Genomic DNA, 19851 nt, shown 5'->3' on the forward strand with positions numbered 1-19851 from the left:
ACTGCTGATTTGCAGGTAGCATAAGCCACCTTTCCCACTTGAACACGGTGCACTTTCTAGTATATTCTGCTTCATGTAGAGGAATCTCTCATATACCCGAAGACAGTAACCAAAAATACACTACAAGGGAAGGGAGGGTACCTTAAAAGACCTGGACTTTGGTCTCGAATATCTTACTGGCCACTTACCCTTTTGAGTCTCATTTCCCATTTCTGCAAATTAAAACAATGAGACTAAATGATATGTGGCCTCTACCAGCTCCATAATTTCATGGTGCTAAGTCATCCCTTAACTTGTTTTTTCCAAACAGTTCCAACTTCAGTACAATGAAGTAAAGAGTTTCCACGTCGTTAGCCACCACTGTTCTTTTCTGGGCTTTCCAGTGTCTTCCAGCCTTTTCAGGGAACAGTGATCCAAAGTGGCCATACCAGTTTCATTAAGCTTTGGTGAGTACAGAGAATGGGGGAGACATCACTTGTATCTTCAAATTATAGCACAAAATTGCTGTAGCTTTTTTTTTTTTTTTTGCTTTCTTTCCTTATTAATTTCTTAAGCAATAATATTATACTGCTGAATCACTTTCAACCGTTGAGAAATTAAGGTCATTGGGAATCAAGTTTTATAGTAACAGTAACTATACTCTTTTCCCTAATCAGTTGGGTGATAAAAAGCAGTCTGATTATTCAATAGGAAAGGATGAGAATATGAAAAAAAAAGTTACAACCACCTTCCACTATTTAGAAATAATAAGGAACATTCAGTGGTTTTCTTAAACTGTACTTCCTCTACTCAAATCAAGTCATTCCATTCAGTTATTCAAAGCTGCTATTAAAAGAAAGTTCTTTTTAAAGATTTTTTAAAAACATTTAATGTACAATTTATATCATCTCAACTGAATCAAATGTGGCCATCTTATACTGTGTGTTTAAAATGGTTAATGTGGGTGCAGTTTTAAAGGAGGATTTCAGTCAAATGTCTGAGTTTTGCCTAAATGATGAGCAGTAAATAATCAGTCTGATTGCAATTTCACTCTTCAGTCTACGGATCTGGTAATAAAGTAAATATACCAAAAAGTCTAAAAGCATTTGATTATTAGTGGACTAAGTTACCCTAGAAAAAAAAATGATAAGAAAGCCAGAAATCAGCATCCCACAGAGGGTAAAAGGACTGAAATTAGAACTAAGTGAAAGTTAAAAACATATCTTCCCACGAAATAATATACCAACAATGTTCCAATTAAATTGTCTCCATTAGAGTTTTATTTTTAAGATTTTTCTTTTTTAAATACGTGGTGGATTGGATTCCTAAGTCACACTTCAAGGATGCATAGAGGGAATCCAATAATGCTTCAAATACATAAAACCATAAGAACAGATTTCATTTAAAACTACAATGGCAAAAAATACACAATGATGTATAAAATCTTTATTAAATGACCACATAGTAATCTGACACAATACTTCCTGATACAAGAAAATGGATTATGAACCAGTTTATAATATATTTAAAAATTCCCAAAGTAAAACAAAATTCATAGACAACATCTGTCTGCACACATTGCCGTTTACCTTTTATGACTATTTCCCCTCTATCTGGATATCCTCCTCCCATATACCCTTTGCCCTGTGCTGTTCCCTGCATCTTCTCAACCATGTTCCTCCCCTGGACCCACTCCCTACAAAGTCTCTTCAAAACACCTCCACCAGCACAAAACTCACATTGCTACCAAGCTCTGATCTTGGCTGGCTCTCCCAAAAACGGGTAATAAGGCAAACACACAGTAAGGTGGTTCCAAGAGATAACAGGCCTTTAATGATCTGACTGTGCACATTACGTAGGCAGCTACTTCCCATGCTAAAAGTGAGCCATTCTGACACCTACTGAATTCTGTATTTGTAGTTAACAGAGCTAGAAAGAGATAGAGAAGAGAAAGGAACATACAGGTTCTTTTTAGCCTTAGAACGAATATCTTAAGACATCTAAAAATCCCATTAGGTATCAGGGGAATAACTGATAAGGGATGATGGTCAAAAGCATTAAAAATCAACTATATTGACTTTAGAATTGTGTATAGGGTAGCCCAGAACTGATGGTGGTACCCAAGCCACATGTGGGGGTACCAAATGTCTGTTAAAATAAATTACAAACAAAAAACAAAGATTAGATATAACCGAATTGTTTTCTACTTAAGACTCTGGCCCCCAGCTCAGAGACCACCAGCCCCTGCCAGCTTCCAAGTGATGACAAGTGGTCCTTGGATCCATATACACAGCCAGCATTGCGTATAGAATAAATAAACCATGTGCTTCTGAAATATAGAGATGGCTATTCCTCAACTTTAAATAGTTGATATGATTAAGAAAATCCAAATACATTCAAAGAAAGTATTGAATTCATAATTAGCTTACCAAGTATTTTCTCAACTAATATACAATAAGTATACAACTACTCACATGAGTTAGGCCTCGAAATTTTGGGCATTATAAAAACTATTTTCATGCCAACCAAAGGGTTAGGAATCACCGGCTTAGGGTGCCATAATAAAGTCTCCATACAAGGTTCGATGTATCTGGGTTCCAGTGCCTCAGTATGTCCACATGTAGGCTGACCTACTTCCTTTCACAGTGATGAATAACAAAAATACATGCTCGGTACTAAGACTTACTGATATGCATGAAAATAATGGATTTTCATTTGGAGTAATAAATTTGAAGTAACAAAGGGAAAAATAAACAAATATATACACATATACTAAAATCCATACCCAAATATAATTATTGAATTTATAAGATCGCCTCCATAGATCTACTAATCTACACAGAGTGTACTAAATGTCCTCTTAGCATGAACTGCCCACAGTCACTATTGGCTAAATGAGCCCATAGTGCTGCTTAGCTTTCGCCTGTCCATGCTGTGAAGAGCTAGCTCCAGGTTCATTAGCCAAGTTCATTTAAAACAATAATAACAAATGAAGAAGGAAGAACAAATATGAACTCATCAGCAAATCTAAGGCAGGTTGATTGCCTGGTCCTCCTTGAATTTGGGGATCTTCTTAAACTCACTTTGTTTCTTGAAGAAAAGCTGGGCCAGAATATGGTCTGCTGTGGCCTGGAGGTAATCATCCATGTCAAGGGTTTGCAGCTGACGATGGAAACCAAAAGATGTATCAGTAACTACTCAGGTTGCTACAAAGACCTTACAGCCATTGAGGCACTTACAAAACCACAGAGTGAGTACTTGGCTGTTTAACTTTGCACAGCTATGAATTCCTGTGAATGGTCACGCTGTGTGCCTGTTCTTCCCTTGCCTGGGGAGCTCACCTTTTAAACTATGAGAATAAGGAAAGTCTGACTGATGGCTAGATGTGCTGGGGCATCTGAAACTTCCTTTAGAAAGGATCCCCATCCTACTGAAAAAAGAGTTCTCTTTGATGAGGGAACAGGGCTCTCTGTCTTCCTGTGAGCCGGGACTAGTGACAAAACAGCTTCTCAGAACACCATGCCCAGGGGCACATGATGGAGGCAAATCTCACTGCCTGGTAAGTGGTCCTCTTGCTCCAAAGCCAGAGACTGACCTCTCTGCTGAGTCAATAACTTCTGCCTCTCTGGCCTGACTATCCAGCCAGGTGGGAGTGACTATCTGTCCTTGTCCACTCTTCCTACCACTGTCTTTATCTCTCCCTCTCTTTCTTTCTCTGACGCCACCTCTTTCCCAGTAGGCTCCCTCAATTTCTGCATTGGTGTGTTTCTCTATGTATCTCTCTCACTGTGTGTTTCTGCCTCTCTCTATGTCTGTGTGTGTGTCTCTGTGTGTGTGTGCACGTGCGCACGTGCTTATTTGTCTCTGAATCTCTCTCTTTTGTTTATGTGTGTGGCCCCTTTGTCTGTCTGTCCCTGTGCATGTGTATGTGTGTGTGTCTTTCTGTGTCCTTCTGTGCACAGGACTGCCTGTCTGTGTGTATGTATGTATGTGCCTGTGTGTCTCTCCTTCTCTGTGTCTCTGCTTCTGTCTCTCCATGAGTGTCTATCCCTCTTTGTATGTCTCTGTGTCTCCTTCTATTTGTGTGTCTCTGTGTTGTATGTTTCCCTTTGTAGATCTCTCTCCCTCTCTCGGTGTCTGCTTCTCTGCATGTCTTTATTTCTGTGTCTGTCTCTAAGCATGTATTTTTCTCTCTATGCATCTCTCTTTGTATCCATCTGTGTGTGTCTCTGGGCATGTATGTCTCTCTCTCTGGGTCTCTGTCTCTTATTCCGTGTTTCTCTCCGGGCATGTGTTCACCTCTGCCTCTATCTTTATACCCCTTATGCAAAACATATCCGCACTAGAAACGTTTCCTACTCTGAGAGAGTAGTGGGGGACTATCCCCTCTCAAGTGGGATATCAGATAATCCAGAGGGTAGGGGCAGAGGTAAAAAAAAATTCCTCCTACCTAAAACTCTGATTCATTTCTTTCTTCCCTGTTGTGGATCACTCTCTTAAATTGTTTTGTGGGGTTTTTTTCCATTTAAGAAAAGAATTTCCTATTTCTATTCTTTTTTTAAAAGATTTATACTCTTTAACTTTTGGCTTGTATTTAATGGGTGTCAATTGTTATTTTTATCCTTCTTTCATATTTTAAGTTTTAATTTGTTGGTATTAGCCTTTCATGTCACATTAACTCTTATTTATTTTATCCTTCATATTTATTTAATTCTTAAGTGTTTACCTTTGGAATACTTTTACACTTACATAAAATTTATATTGTGCTTATTTTTTAAATTCTCTTTTCTTATTCTTAACTTTTTAAACTCTAACTTGCTATTTATAACTTGAGGTTTTTTTTCTTTTTCCTATTTATATTTTCCTTGATTTGATTTTGCACCATGATTTATCCATATAACGGCTGTAGAGAATGGTGAAGGGGTGGCAGTATCAGGGAGACCCACACCAAAAGTAAGGAACACTGGGCTCCTTCTCCCCGCAACCCAACGAAGTCTACAGCTAGCTATCAACTCCATCTCTTCCTCACCTAGCTCTCCACAAACCTCATCCAGGTACCCCCAGGAAGACTGAGAGACCCAGCAAGGAAAATGCTGGAATTTTCCAACCTCCCACAAAGAAGATAGGTATCATCATAGGAAATGAGCATGACAGAACCTCTCTCCAGGGGTGAATCCTACCTGTGATGACACTGCCAAATTCATGCCTCACTCTCCCCTGGAGATCTTACTGGGCCTCACTCATAAGAAGAACCATGGCCAAGAGAAACATCTGTCAGTTCCTGGATTTGCCTCAGAGGGGCCCAGTCAGACTGTTATCATTCTCACTGCTACAAGTCTCAGAAGGGAACCTAGCCCTAAGGATTTTTAAAAACCTAAACTCCACTGTTTATTCCTGTTCCGCAAACACATTATTGCATCTAATTAAATCACCTTGGGTGAATTTTTAAAAGCAAATAATTATTTAACACAGTAAGTAATTCTCCCTAATTTATGTATTAATGTATTATGTATTGTTATAATAAAGATCATCTTATATCAGATTTGCTTAAAAATGATAGGAAAAAATACTACTCCTACATAGTAGCATTGTTCAATCATGCTCGATGTTACTTCACTATTCTTAAAGTTTCTTTTCATACACAAGAGCCTCTATTTCTCTGTCTCTCTCCACCAAGAAAATTCTGGAAGAATAAACTGGGCATGCTCAGTTCAGCTCCTCCCTCTTTGGGAGCTGGCAAAGCTTCAAAGAGCATGCTCTGTTTCCTTATGCCATAAGGTGTATAAGGGCCTGCCTCAGCTTGGGAAGGCCAATCCAATTTTGGGGATTGATATGAGGAAACCTACCTGCCCACAGGTATTAGTTACATTTTCTAAAATCTGCTTTCTTAGTAATGAGAATGACTTCATGGATCTCTATATACTACTCTTTGCCATTTTTTCTCAGTTGGTTCAGAACTCGAGGAATTAAGAGGGAATGTGATATATTGGATCCTTTTATAACCAAATGAAAAGATTACTTGATTCTCCTTCTCTTCGCACATTGGTTCTGCCAATTCATTCATTTATTCGTTCATTCAACACATATTTACTGAAGGCTCCTATGATCCAGAATATTGGTTAGCAGAGTACTCTGCACATCATGGCACTCAGCAATCTCTCTTAAATGCGCTTATTCTCACCTGGTCTCCAGTGCTGAAGGCAAGAATGAAGAGCAAATCCTCATCACATGCACTCTTAATGTAATGCTGCGTTCCAATGGGAAAAAATATCACATCTCCAATGTGAATGTCGAACTCTGTGGTTCCCTGAGTATTAATAATGCCCACCTAAAGAAGAAAAAAATCTTGAAGTTAAGCAAATAAAATCAAATATTCATTAAGGATAAATATTAATAGTGAAGAACAGAAAAATAAAAGTACATGGTTATAAAGGAAATTCTTAGTGAGGGTAAATAGCAGAAGATAGAGGCCGTCCTTCACATAAAAGCTCCTGTTTCTGAGGCACAGTCCCACAAAAATCAAAAGGTACTCTAAGTAAATGTACCTCAAAATGCCATTAGCGAGTTCAGTAATGCAGAACATGATACAAAAAGAACCTCAATCACTATGTTCTAATTAAGGGTTATAAATTACCCTTAGGTAAGTATCTTAGTAGGCAAAGGACTTAAAATTCAATGTTTTACTACTCCCATGCCTTCCTTTCTATGTATTTGGGAAAATTCAGCCTTCTATGAGAGCAGCATCCTAACAGTCTTCCCTAAAAATGTTAGAGACTAAATGTGCACACAAATGCACACATGTGAGCACGCAAGCACACCAAAAATAAAATCTGATCCTTGAAATACAATTTGTGAGAAATTACAATGTCCTTTTCCAATTTACTGAAGCCTTCACCTCAAAAAACATAAAACAAAACTTTTGCTATCGATGATGTAATAGGTGAGTTTCAGTCTGGTTTGGTTCTGTCAAGATTGAGACAGGTATAGGCTAGAGAAGCCCATTTTACCTGTGTATACCATTATAGATTTCCCCAAGGAGGCCCCATGAAAATCCAGAACCAATGTCAAATCACTATAGCAACATGTAACTCAGTTCTGCTTTTATTACGTTAACCATATAATTGATCATCCAAACCAGGACTCTCTGAAGAGTCAAAGTGGGCACTGTTAATAGTCGAGAGGATTCAGGATAAACTGGGATATATGGCCAGTCTACTATGCTTGACATCTCTCCACCCACCCCAACTCACATTACACTGAGAGGCAAACAGTGATTTCACATTCTCCATAGGGCAGCACCTTAAACCCTTGCATTACCTGAGGATGCAAAACTCTGAAAATGTAAGCAGGTGTTCCAGACCTTTCACCATAAGTGATAACTCTTTATTACTTCTGAAATGTTTTTAGCCTCTTTTCACACTAAGATCAATCTTGAAAGCTACCTAGCAGGGTGTCTTCTGGAAACTGCCCAGAAAGCCATTAGCACCAAGTCCTCTTATGTTACCAACAACTGAACCAAGATGAAGAAATACTTTCCCTTTGCTTCTTTCTGCAATAAAAAGAGAAGTTCAAAAAACTGTTCACAGAAAAATTACCTTTGCACATCCACTTATTACGTATCCCATTTCATTCGCATTAAAATGGAAATGTGGCTGTCGTAATCCATTGTTGTATATTTTGAGTGTACTCAAAGCAAGGGTATTTTGATGCTTGAAAAAGAAAAACATGAAATACAGTTATTTGGCCAAGATCCTATTTAGCAACTTAACAATTCATTTAATCATAACTAATATTTATGTAGTCCTAAGACATGCAGTTTCTATGTACTTTACATTTATTATGTCGCTTGTCTCTTATAACAACCTTATAAGGTTGGTAGTATTATTCTCCCCACTTTACAGGTGCTGAAATTAAAATCTAGGTTGGTTGAGTAATGTACCTAGGATCACACAGTGGCAGAACTGGGATTCTGAATCAGGGAATTTGACACCACAGCTGTGCTTATAGTCATTATGCATTTAAAACAAATGAAAAGAAAAGACTCACAAGTATCCAGTCTTTTCATTAATGTAGCCATCCATGCCAAAAAATTTCGTTCCCAAATCCACACCGAAGCCTCAATTAATAGTTTACACTAACCAAATCGACAAGTGTTTGATTTGATGTTTTCTTTTTATCCAAAAGAAGGTTAAATCCTATCTAAATCTCATATTTCATCCACCTTAATAATCATCAAAACATTATTTTTTCTCAATCACCTGATTCAGGAATGTACTAAAAATTTTTTCATTTTTGCTTAGTTCACTTCCATTTTTCCAATATTGTGCCAGTTGTATTATTCCTCCTGGAAATCGATATTCTTTTGAACCTGAGTCAGATAAAGTTTGAAAAACAAAATAAGATAAAATACTTCAAAATGGTACTGCAAAAGGAAAGTCAAATATAGTCCCTGTGAGGGACGCAGCTCTTCTAGTCACAAAAACTTATGTGGTGGGAACTGCTAACGCCAGATCCTATGTGCCCCCAAGATACTGACCTGATGTGGTTAGATATATCCAACCTTCCAAGCTCTCCTGAAATTTCCAACATAGGGTAGCCTCTCTAAAATAGACTGTTCAATCAGGAGGCCTGGCTAGACAACTTGAGAGTCGTCCTAAATACCCATCTCTACCCCACGCTTCAAGTCAGCCCGACCTCTTTAGATCCTCTCTGTTTCACAACAGTTCTCTCTCACACACAACTGTCATAGTGCAGGCCACCACCACCCCTATTTGAGGGACTCCGAGAGCCCTTGACTCAATATTCCTTCCTCTCATTTGGCCCCTTCCAATCCATTCTCCACAGTTCAGCAGGATTGGTCACCACTTCAAAAAGCAAAACTAACACTAACTCAGAAAGATCTCTGCACCCCCATGTTCATTGCAGCATTATTTACAATAGCCAAGATATGGAAGCAATCTAAATGTCCATCAACAAATAAATGGATAAAGAAAATGTGGGGTAACATATATACAATGGAACATTATTCAGCCATAAAAAAGAATGAACTCTTGCCAGTTGTGACGACATGAATGAAATTTGAGAGCATTATGCTAAGTGAAATAAGTCAGACAGAGATAGACAAATACTATATGATCTCATCTAAATGTGGAATCTAAAACAAAAAAGAAAAGCTCATAGATATAGAGAACAGATTGGTGGTTGCCAGAGGTTGGGGGTAGGGATGGGCAAAATGGGTAAAAGGAGTCAAAATGTACAAACTTCTAGTTATAACATAAATAGATGATGGGAATATAATGTACAGTATGGCAACTACAGTTAATAATATTGTATTGCATATTTGAAAGTTGCTGAGAGAGTAGATCTTAAAAGTTCTCAGTATAAGAAAAAAAGTTCTGTATACATGGTGATAATGTTAACTGACTTATTGTGATGATCATTTTGTAATATACATAAATATTGAATCATTATGTGTGCACCTAAAACTCATATAATGTATGTCAATTATATCTCAAATAAACAAACTACCTAATTGTATCACTCTTTTGTTTAAAACCCCTTAATTGTCCCTCTTGTCCAATAAGATAAAGTATAAACTCATTTGCATAAAACCTGCATAACTGGACTCCTCTTCTCTCACCAGCCTCTTCTCCTACAATCCCCCCCTCCAGCCCCCACACATAACCTAACACTGAAATCTTTTGCCACATTCTCTTTTGCCTCTAGGCCTTTTCTTACATTTCCTACCTACTCTGTTGAGAAACTCTGTTCAAACTTCTCTTGACTGTGATCCACTGTCGAAAATAACACCTCAATCCAATACACCTATATAATCACATATATAAATACTTAACTAAAAAGACTTCACAAAATAACAAACGATACCTTTAAGGTCATAAAAGTATCTCCATACAAGGTTGTCTGGAGACTGTGTATAACTAGCATTTGTAACCAGTTCTGCCAAGTTGTGAGGAAGGTTGACTCCCTGATCTTCTTTTTGTTTATGGAATGTTCTAATGAAATTAATTCCGCCTTCTGGCTGAAACACATAAGAAACCACATATGATATTTGTGAAACATTCTACAAATTTTAGCAATAGAATAGTCGGTGTCAAGGATAGGGTAGTATCAGCATCAGTGTGGTTTTCAGTGGCCCAGTCAAAAGTGCTGAACTCGATTAGCTTAAGACTTGTGATATTTATGAAAATCCTCTAAGTTTTCGATGTATTTTGGTTCTAAATGTGTTGATGTTCTATGGTCAATAAAAACTTCTACAAAAACATACATTGGTTTCCATGTTTATCTATACTCTCCCTAAGACCCATTTCTTCTACTTTTCTCTATAAAATTAGACCAGGATCTGCTGCAAAATAGATCATAAAACCTAACTAGATAGATTTCTAAATTTACCACGGAACCACTTCCAATAGCCAATCATGGGCCATCATTAGTTCTTCTGATCACCTATTTACATTGTCACATCTACATCTGACCCCTCTGCACCCAGCATTATCAGCAATATTTATATCATTGGAGGGCCAATGATATAAAATATATGAAGAGACCAAAAGTAGCTGTTGTTCAGAAAAAGTGTGGGATCCTCTGCATTAGATTAAGAAAACACAATTACATTATCTGTAGCAAACTTCTCCCTGTACTAGCTTATGGCTTTTCAGAAATAAAAAGTATAGCAATTTGTATTAACTATATCATAACCTTTCTATCAAATTCATATAGTTTCCTATAAAAGTCCTTCATAAAGGAAAACATAAAACAAACGATCTCTATGAGTTTTATATCCTTAGGAAAAACACAAGGTTTGTTTCTGAGTCCATTATCCAACTATTACTCTACTGACTGCTGTCCCAGAAACATGAATTCCCACGCTTTCTTTGCGCCTAAGCAATGCATACTCTCATGGTGGGATTCAGTTTTCAGTACAGACCTTAAGTGACCTGGAAGCGATGTCCTCAGGTGTAGAAAAAAATGCATCATCAACATCCAGGGTCTGAAGTTCATCATGTGTGGAAAAGAAGAGCAAGAAAAAGCAGTCTTCATTCCCCACGTTCTTTATCCAGTGTAGTGTATTTTTAGGGAAGAAGATCACTTGGCCAGCTGTAACATTGTATGTGGTAACTACGTGACCATCATCAACCACCCCAATCCATGCTGTCCCCTGAAACATAAACAGAAAAGCATATCCAATCACTTTAGAGCAATGTTTCTCAACCTTTTTAATTACCTCCCTTCCAAGGTACCATTTTAGACTTTTTTTTTCTTATCACCACCCTAAGAAATTTTAACACTACAAAAGTACTGTATGTGTACACATACTGCTTATGTACTATATATATATGTCTATGCTTTTCTCATAAAAAGAGAAAGTTTCTTTTTTTGCCTTCCAAGAACCAGTTTTTGCCCCCTTGAACAGACTGCAGGCACCTGTGTGTGTTTATATGTGGCTGCACAGACATGTGTTTTTGTGTATGCATACAGATGTGCATGTATTCTCCAGATAAGAAAATGCCTGCATACAATCTTAACAATAATAGCACTTAGTACTTTTACTGTGTGTCCAGATATTCTTCTAAGTACTTTACCTAATTAACACAATTATTCCCTACACCAATCCTATGAAGCAAGTATCATCATTGTCATTTTACAGATGAGAAAACTAAGTTCAGAGAGGATATATAATTTTCCCAGGGTTACTCAGCTAGTCAATGGGGTTTGAACCTAAAAAGTCTAGCTCCAAAGTCTACACTTTTAAAAAAAATTGTAGTTAAGAACACTTAAAAGGAGATCTACCTTCTTAACAAATGTTTAAGTGTACAATCCAGTATTATTAATCATAGATACAATGTTGTATAGCAGATCTCTAAAACTTAATTATCTAGTCGAATTACCTAGTTTAAATTATTTAATCAAATTCTCTAGAAACAGGGAGTAGAATGGTGGCTGCCAGGGACCGGGGGCAGTTTACACTTTTAGACCATACTGCACATACTTTGATTCTGCTGATACAGAATGGTATCCTTTCTCTTGGTCTCTAATCTATTCCTTAGTATTACCCTGTGAAGTAGGTAAAGAAAATACCATTATTTCTGTTTTACAAGAGACTCATGGTCACATGGTGGAACATCGACAAGGGTGGATGAAAAAACAAGTCTTTGTTCTGCCTACACAGACAACATGCACAATTCATATCCAGGTGGGTATTAAAGATGAAGGGGGAAAGTGGACCTCTCAGCAGCTCTCTCCAAGTCTACATGTGGGGAACAGCAGAAATATGCATCTACCCATATCAGGGCATCGACTGCTCTAGAGCAGAGATAGCACAGTAGCCGAGAGGTACATTCACTGCAGAGCCATACATGCTGGTCACCCCGGCTGCCCTGCTCCTCTCAGGGACCCTCCTTCCAAAGCTTCATGAAGACACACAAGCAAAAGCAATCTCCGCCGGTGAGTGCGCAGTAAGGGGATTTCCTTCACACCTTATTGGCTAGTTCCTTACCCTGATAATGAGAACAAATGATCCCAGAATTCTCAGATCTAGAGAATATTCTAGCCCACATTATTTCTTGTAGTTGGATTATTTTGTATGTTTTTAATTAAAATATAATAGACATATAACATTATATTAGTTTCAGGTGTACGATATAAAGATTCAATATTCGCATATATTGTGAAATGATCACCACAATAAGTCCAGTTAGCATCCAGCACCACACAGTTATAATTTTTTTTCCTGTGATGAGAACTTTTAAGATCTACTCTCTCAGTAACTTTCAAATAAACAATACGGTACTGTTAACTCTAGTCACCATGTTATAAAATAAATAGGTCATCCCCCTGACCAATGTTTATTTTGGAAGTGGTCGTCTGGACCTTCTGACTACCTTCTAGTCCCCATTTAGAAGCTCAGATTATAAACGCTCTCTGGACTCCTGAGCTGAGCTAGATCCTAGGCCTGCTACCCACTGGAACATGCTCCAGACTAAGTTCCCTGGCTCGAAGTTCGTTTTTTAGGGGGTCCCCTCCAGGAAAGTTCACTTAATTGCCTTTCCTTCTGCCTACTGCTCTGCCACTACTTAGCCAGAGCTATGAGAACTAGCCTTTTGAAGATTATTCTTTTACATATTTTATACACATGGAAAAAGAAAAAAGTCAAAAAAACATGGACTTTTTCCCGGTCTAGCCAAGAACTACAGTTCGTCTTTAGAAAAGTCACTTAATCTTTCTGAGCTTCTATTCTCTCGTGAGAAATAAGAAGGATTTTGTCTCATATAGATGAAACTCTCACCTCTCTTCCTGTTGTTAATCCTAAAATTGAGTAAATCGTCAAGAATGAAAAAGGAGTTTAATTAACAACAACAGAAATATGTCACATAAAATTGGCTGACCTATTAACAAAATCACCACAGTAAGACCAAACTCTGAAAGTTCTGTGAGGTTTAGTCACTGTTGCTTCCCTCAGTATCTGAAATACAGAAGGTGACCAATAAATACTTTGTAGAATTCATGAATTATTTGAAATTCAAGTAAGTATACTCATTTCACCTCCAGCTCTCTCTTTCACTTGACTTCCAGAAAATTCTGAAAGGTCCGAACCAAAAAAGGGCATCCAATTGGACTGATCTTAGGGACTCCCAGCTGAACATCTGCAAACTAGTTTGTTATTCTGGTCTCTGCTTTTTCCCTTAGAGGAAAGCTGTCATCTCTTTGATCATTAGATCAGAGCCACCAGTTTCAGCTTTGGCTCAAGGGATGAAAGAGCAGTCTTATTTAACAAGAGTATGAAAAATAATTTCATACTGAAGAAAGAAGTTCAAAGCGATGCCAAGAATAATTAAAACAAACAGGTTAATGCTTCAAAGTACAGCTAACTAATCTAACTACATAGACTAGATGTTGTCTATCACTTAAGTAGGTTTCGCGACAACTAAAATAATAGCCTAAGGACACACCGGCATAAATGCTTAAGTGCAGAATGGGCAAACTGGTTATACCTGTACCAGATAGCCGTGTTCATTAGCATTGAAGTGCCAGTGAGGGGCCCGGAGGCCATTGCTTTTTATTCTCAGGGTCCCCAGAGTCATCTGCGATCTCTGACTATTCAGGCTCCTGCCAAAGGCCTCTTCTTCAATGCTGAGATAGTCTTTGATATTGTTCCTGTATCGGGCCCACTGGATCGCACCACCAGGAAACTCAAACACCTGAAAAGTCATAAGCAAGCAGCCGTCAGCATGGAGGCCAGAGGAAGGCAAAATAGAAAAGCCAGTGGTGGCGAGATGACTAATAGAGTTCCAAAAAAGAAAAGGAAGAATAGGTCTGCAAGACTCAAAAAATGACAACAGTGGTACACACAGTGAGCGCTACCAGTCTAGTCCCTGTCTCATGTAAAAATGAACACCTGTCCTGACAAGAGACTAGAGGGCTTTCCCTTTATCCACCTGCAATTCTCCCCTCCAGCCACACACAGAACTATCTGCTACAGAAAATTTCTGCCTCGGGCCAATATCGATCCAACTTTCCCTCTTCTCTGTCCCTCACCTCCCTTCATCCATGTAGCCCACAGCTGGTTCCTTCCGATGAAGAGCGAGCAAAGCTTAGTGAAAAGAGAATGGAAACCTTGTTTTGAAATCGATGTTTTAGAATAGATGATGCTTGTCTTAATCTATTTGATTCATACCTTAGATTTAGGTAAATGATTAAGAAACTGGAATTTTGGATCAACAGCTTTTTGCAATATCGCAATTGTAGTTGCGCGCAGCTCAGGCTCTGAATGGAGCTGAGTGTTGTTGATATAAACCAAGGAGAGAATCAGTACTCCTACTGCTGTGGTAACGGTGCAGGCCAAGAGACACGCCAGGAAAACACTCAGCAATGACCACTGCCTCTTCTCTTCCTGGGAGAAATTATGAAGCCGTTATTATCTATTCCTGATGCATTAATAATATTGCCTCTTTTCTCAATTTGGTTTATTTTCTCTTTTATTTAAAAAAATATATATTTGTAGGATAAATATACTCAGTAAAATAATACACGTGCAAATATGAGTGTAAATAAATACACACACCACACTCCCTCCCATATCCCTTGCTGACATTCAAATAAACAAGAATAAAAATAAACAGATGAAGAGCCAGGGCACATAATATGTTACTAGGAAATTAAGTAGCCAGTTAAGTTTGTATATAAAATGCATTCCAATTCGGTCAATTAGCCCCATTTACCAGTTTCTTCACCTGAAAATTAAAGAGGTTATAAAGAGTATTTTCCAAGAATTTTTTTCACTCCAGAATGTACATATACACGTACAGGTACATGCATGGGAATAAGAAGCACACCTATAAACAACTAGCCTGACAGATCCAGTCTCTCTCACTCTCGCCTTCATTTTAAAGCTTCATTAAACTACCTGCCTGCTCCATGTATTACCTATATGAGCTACAAACCACCTACCAAGTTTGACCACAATATTCCCATGCATTTCTATGTATTTCCTGGTTTCACATCACAAACATATGCTAACGATAACATTATTTCTTCTGTGAGTTACCATCTACATTACTGAATGTTGCAAAGAGAATATGCACCCTAATCTTTGGACCAATTTGCCCTCGTTCCTCCGACCATTAAAATGACATTCATAAGCACTGATGTCAAGGTCTCCTGTTCCACTCCCCTCTGAGTTCCTGGCCTTTCTCTCTGAGCAGGCATATCTTTGATCACTAATAACATAGATATTCTTACTACTTTAACATTGTTAAATGGTATATGTTGCACAGCACAATCATTTAACAACATATTCAGTTTAACATTGTATAAGGGCATTATGTTGAACAATAAATAACTCATTAAGACTATCAGCAACAATTCATAGAGAATTGGTCCATTAAAGAGCTAAAGGAGGTGTGAGTTAAGAGTTTATGAGCAAGAAGGCAAATCAAAAAATGTTTAAAGCAAGGGATGCTACTTGGCAGAACAGGGTCACTCGAGGAAAGCTAGTCTCAGAGGGGTTCTTTCCTGAGCTCTGCATAAAGTTTTTTGGGGAAAATTAATCTCAAGATGTAAAAGTCCAACTTACCATTCTGGAGATGCTGTTCATCTTCCCCACAAATGAAACGTGCTGTGTTGCACCTTCGTGCATTTCAAATGCCAAGTTGTCCATTGGCAAAAAGGGGCAAGCAATTCACTGAAAAAGAAAAATGGAGAATTGTAGCTTTAGCCAACGGGGAGATCCCGGAGATCCCAGACAGGAGAAGAATGATAACTCTTAAGTAAGGGAGCACTTTTATAGAGCTGAAAGTTAAGGAAATGAAACAAGGAAGTGGTCTCTTCAACTATAATCTTGGCTAAAAAAAAAAAGAATCCTAGAAATAATTGCCAGATTAGAGGGCAATAAAACACTTCCTATGGTCTCCAACTCTGTTCATTGATGACGCATCCACAGATAATAGTAACAGCTAACATTTATTTCCTTCTCTCACTGTGTGCCAGGCACGATGCTAAGTGCTATATACACTTTATGTGATTTTATTCTCACAGTGATCCTAGGAGGTACTACGATTATTCCCATTTTGTAGATTAGGAGACTGAGGCATGGAGAGGTACAGTAACTGCTCAAAATCACATGGATAGTTTCAGTGTCTAAAGATTCTTCCGTGACACTAGTTCTCCGCAGAGTTTCATGGTGGGTGCTTAGTCTAGCACAATCATTTTTTACCCAAATCGGTTCTGCCTCTATATAAGGTGACTGATTTTCCTATGTGGTTTTATTAAATAATTTTGTTACCTGAAAGTTAGATATTTATTTAAAATTCATTTGCATCATATTTCCTGGTGATGAGTAGTGGCCTGAGGAATCTAAAAACTACTATAAATCCATAAAGCAGTCATCCATCCTGCTTTCCCTTCTACCTTCCTCCTTTTGTCTCTTTCATCAACGTGGCTGAATGTCTGCTCTACTCCGGGCTGGATGACACTTACGTTCAGCATTAAGAGGACTTTAAGTAGCTTATAATCTAGTAGAAGAAACAGAAAGCAAATTATTACCCCAAAAACATGCTGTGTTATGACAGACGTACAAGGTCCTGAGAGGACAGAGAAGGGAATTGAGCTGGGAAAGGCAAGTCATAATTTTGAGCAGAGCCTTCAATATTTAACACGGCTTCACTAGGTAGGCACTTAGTCAATTACAGTTTATTCCAGATATCTGGCCTGTCTATAAGCAGCTCTGGAACAGATCGTGTGCTAACGATGTAGGCCCTATCTGCATCAGGTAGCTCAGGTGCCACAAAGCTGCAGGTCAATCTATGTTCCAGTGATAGGGAGTTAAACTTTGTGGCTTTCTGCCATATCTTATCAAGTCTAAGACACATCAGTGCACCATATCAATTTAGTCTTTTCCCACAAAGATCTTAAATGTACAGCATTGTTTTTGAGGTAATAAAATACTTTAACTGTTTATCTATGGAACCAGTAAGGTGATTTCCTCACCTTGTTATCAGGGTACCATAAAACATAATTTTCCTGTTTAATTTTCCTTGTACATTTGTTAACTGGAATGTGTTTCACAATGAATGGTCTCTAAGACTCAAGGAAATACAGTATGCCACTTTGCTTTGGTCTTATCAGCAAATGGTACTATACGAATTCTCAAAGCAAGTTTTACACAATTTCATTTTTTGCTATTTTTCTTAGAAGTATAAAAACACAGCCTTCCTCAGCAGATTACTTGGGAGCTAGGTTTAGCATTTATCTAAATGACAAAACAAATGAAGCATTAACCAAACATATTAAAATTCGCTTTAACAGTGAATCAAAGAAGGCTGCAGCTGGATGAGGTCCTTTTGATCTTTGCAGATAAGAAAATGGAGGGCCACAGAGGCTATTTTCCTCAAAGTAACACAGTAAGTCACTGGTAGAGATTTAAAAAAAAGTCTAGCTTTTCACTTTCAGCCAGAGCTTTTCCTACAACTCTTTGCTGTAGGAGAACCTCATACCTTTGATATACTACATGTAAATAGTTCAAGGTAAATTGAAGCAGGGATATTATCAAAATCATTTTAGGGCATATGAGTATAACTATGTGGTGTAGCCCAGAGACCCCTGAGTAGTGGGTATGCCAGCTATTCACAAAACCCTCAGATACGCAGTAGTTTCTACTAAACCAAAAATGCTTGGCAGACTGGAAAGAAAACAGGCAGAATTGAAAACTGAACCAGATTCTACAAATAGCAGCCAAATCACCCAGCAGATGCCAGACTTACAGAAAGAGTATAACATTAGTGACCCATTTAGATTTCTTTGTAACACACCTAATCACACATCTAATCACTTCTAAACAAGAACCATCTTACTTACATCTAACTTACAAACATGGGTTAATGCCTTGAAATTGGTAAGAACGATTAACAAATACATGCCCAATACTTTTCACTTTAAAATGTTTAAGCTATCGTGCTTCTGATCTTAAATATAAATACCTTAAAATATTTTCTGAGTTTTACTTAGGCTGTCAAATATAATACTTGCTCAATTCAAACATAACTAGAAAGTACGAGCATCTTTATTCATCAGTGGCCAGGTTTACACCCAAAATATTTAACCACTCATAAAGCACCAGCACTGAGCAGTCAGAACAGGAGTAGTTGGTGTGGCCACACCAGAGTGAGCTAGATAAATGTCAGTACTGCCGGTCGCTGTGACCAGGGCACAGGTTTAAAGTGGAATGGTTAAGAGTGCAGACTCTGAAGCCAGATCACCGTGGTTCGAATCCCAACTCTGCCACTTACTAGCAAGTTATTTAACCCTCCTGTACCTCAAGTTCTTCATCTACATAATGGGGCTAATAATATCACCCCCATAAAGGTGCGAGAGAATGTTAATATATGTAAGGCACTTAGCACCTGCCTGCACATAGTAAATGCCCAACAAATGTTAGTCTTGTTCCTTTTTAATAAGCACAAGCAGACTTGTTGCCTTAATAATACCTAGATTTTAATACGGTGTAAGGACACCCTGAATACTTAAACCACCTATGAACCCTCCTAGTAATTCAAAGTACTATATCCTCACCTATTACCTTGAATGATTTATACAATTGTCCTTATTTTATAGATTAGAATATTAGAATAAAAAGACCTGCATATATTAAGCTAATAGAATTATAACTAAAACCTAGGTTTTCTTACTACTATTTCAAGGAGCTTCCTATCTGGACTGTACTCAGGTACTACAAAGCTGAGATAGTATATCCCTTATCTTTTCACCCCTTTATCATCTTCTAATTTACCCTCTCACCATTTAGCATCATTCAAACTATGGTCGCTTTAATCTCTAAAACAGGTGGCAGTGGGAGCAGGGCAGGAATCCTTAATATCTATGTAAGCATAGGATATCCACCAAAAACCTATTTTTTAACCCATTTCCCTTTTAGAAAAAAAAAAAGTGCAGCCCGCTGCCAGCATTAATTTAATTTTATATAAACACACTCTTCGAGGCTGAAGCAAATCTGATTGGTCTTCAATGTGAAAATAAAATAGAAAAACTGTTCTTAGAGTTATTTCTAAACAACAGAAATTGTCTCTAATCCTAATGTAACAGAAATGTGTATGATGATCAGTATCTGATAATTCGTGTGGGGGTGTGTGTGGTAAATTTCCAAGCACGAACAACACAAAGTGGAACATCACATTCCGCACAAAAATACTGCGTTTCTCTCCAGATCTCCATGCTGTCCCTATCCTGTGAGCAGTAAACTTTGCAGCGACCAGTTGGATGCTCTTTCCCTGATGTCAGTGGTGTGCTGGTAGGGAAATGTCTTCCAGACAAAGAGGTGTGACATCATCAGAGCACAGACGACCT

At 38.0% G+C, this 19851-nt stretch overlaps 1 protein-coding gene across 4 annotated transcripts in view; it reads right to left on the bottom strand.

Annotated features, from left to right (window-relative positions):
• Positions 1 to 19851, bottom strand: part of LOC120585063 (legumin J-like) — a 37480-nt gene that overhangs the window by 6429 nt on the left and 11200 nt on the right. For 2 of the 4 annotated variants that reach the window (XM_039841272.1, XM_039841263.1), the window contains exons 2-10: positions 16070 to 16177; positions 14672 to 14887; positions 13989 to 14195; positions 10925 to 11155; positions 9865 to 10018; positions 8238 to 8347; positions 7575 to 7688; positions 6161 to 6307; positions 1231 to 3141 (exon numbers count right to left, since the gene is read on the bottom strand). In XM_039841272.1, coding sequence (XP_039697206.1) covers positions 3007 to 3141; positions 6161 to 6307; positions 7575 to 7688; positions 8238 to 8347; positions 9865 to 10018; positions 10925 to 11155; positions 13989 to 14195; positions 14672 to 14887; positions 16070 to 16153 — 1398 coding nt within the window. In that variant the 5' untranslated portion in view covers positions 16154 to 16177 and the 3' untranslated portion in view covers positions 1231 to 3006. Of the gene's footprint in view, positions 1 to 1230; positions 3142 to 6160; positions 6308 to 7574; positions 7689 to 8237; positions 8348 to 9864; positions 10019 to 10924; positions 11156 to 13988; positions 14196 to 14671; positions 14888 to 16069; positions 16178 to 19851 lie in introns of those variants that run through there. The other 2 variants (XM_039841281.1, XM_039841289.1) reach the window with 2 other exon arrangements.

The sequence above is a fragment of the Pteropus medius genome, unplaced genomic scaffold (genome assembly GCF_902729225.1).
Source record: "Pteropus medius unplaced genomic scaffold, Ma_sr-lr_union100, whole genome shotgun sequence".
Classification (NCBI taxonomy): domain Eukaryota; kingdom Metazoa; phylum Chordata; class Mammalia; order Chiroptera; family Pteropodidae; genus Pteropus; species Pteropus medius.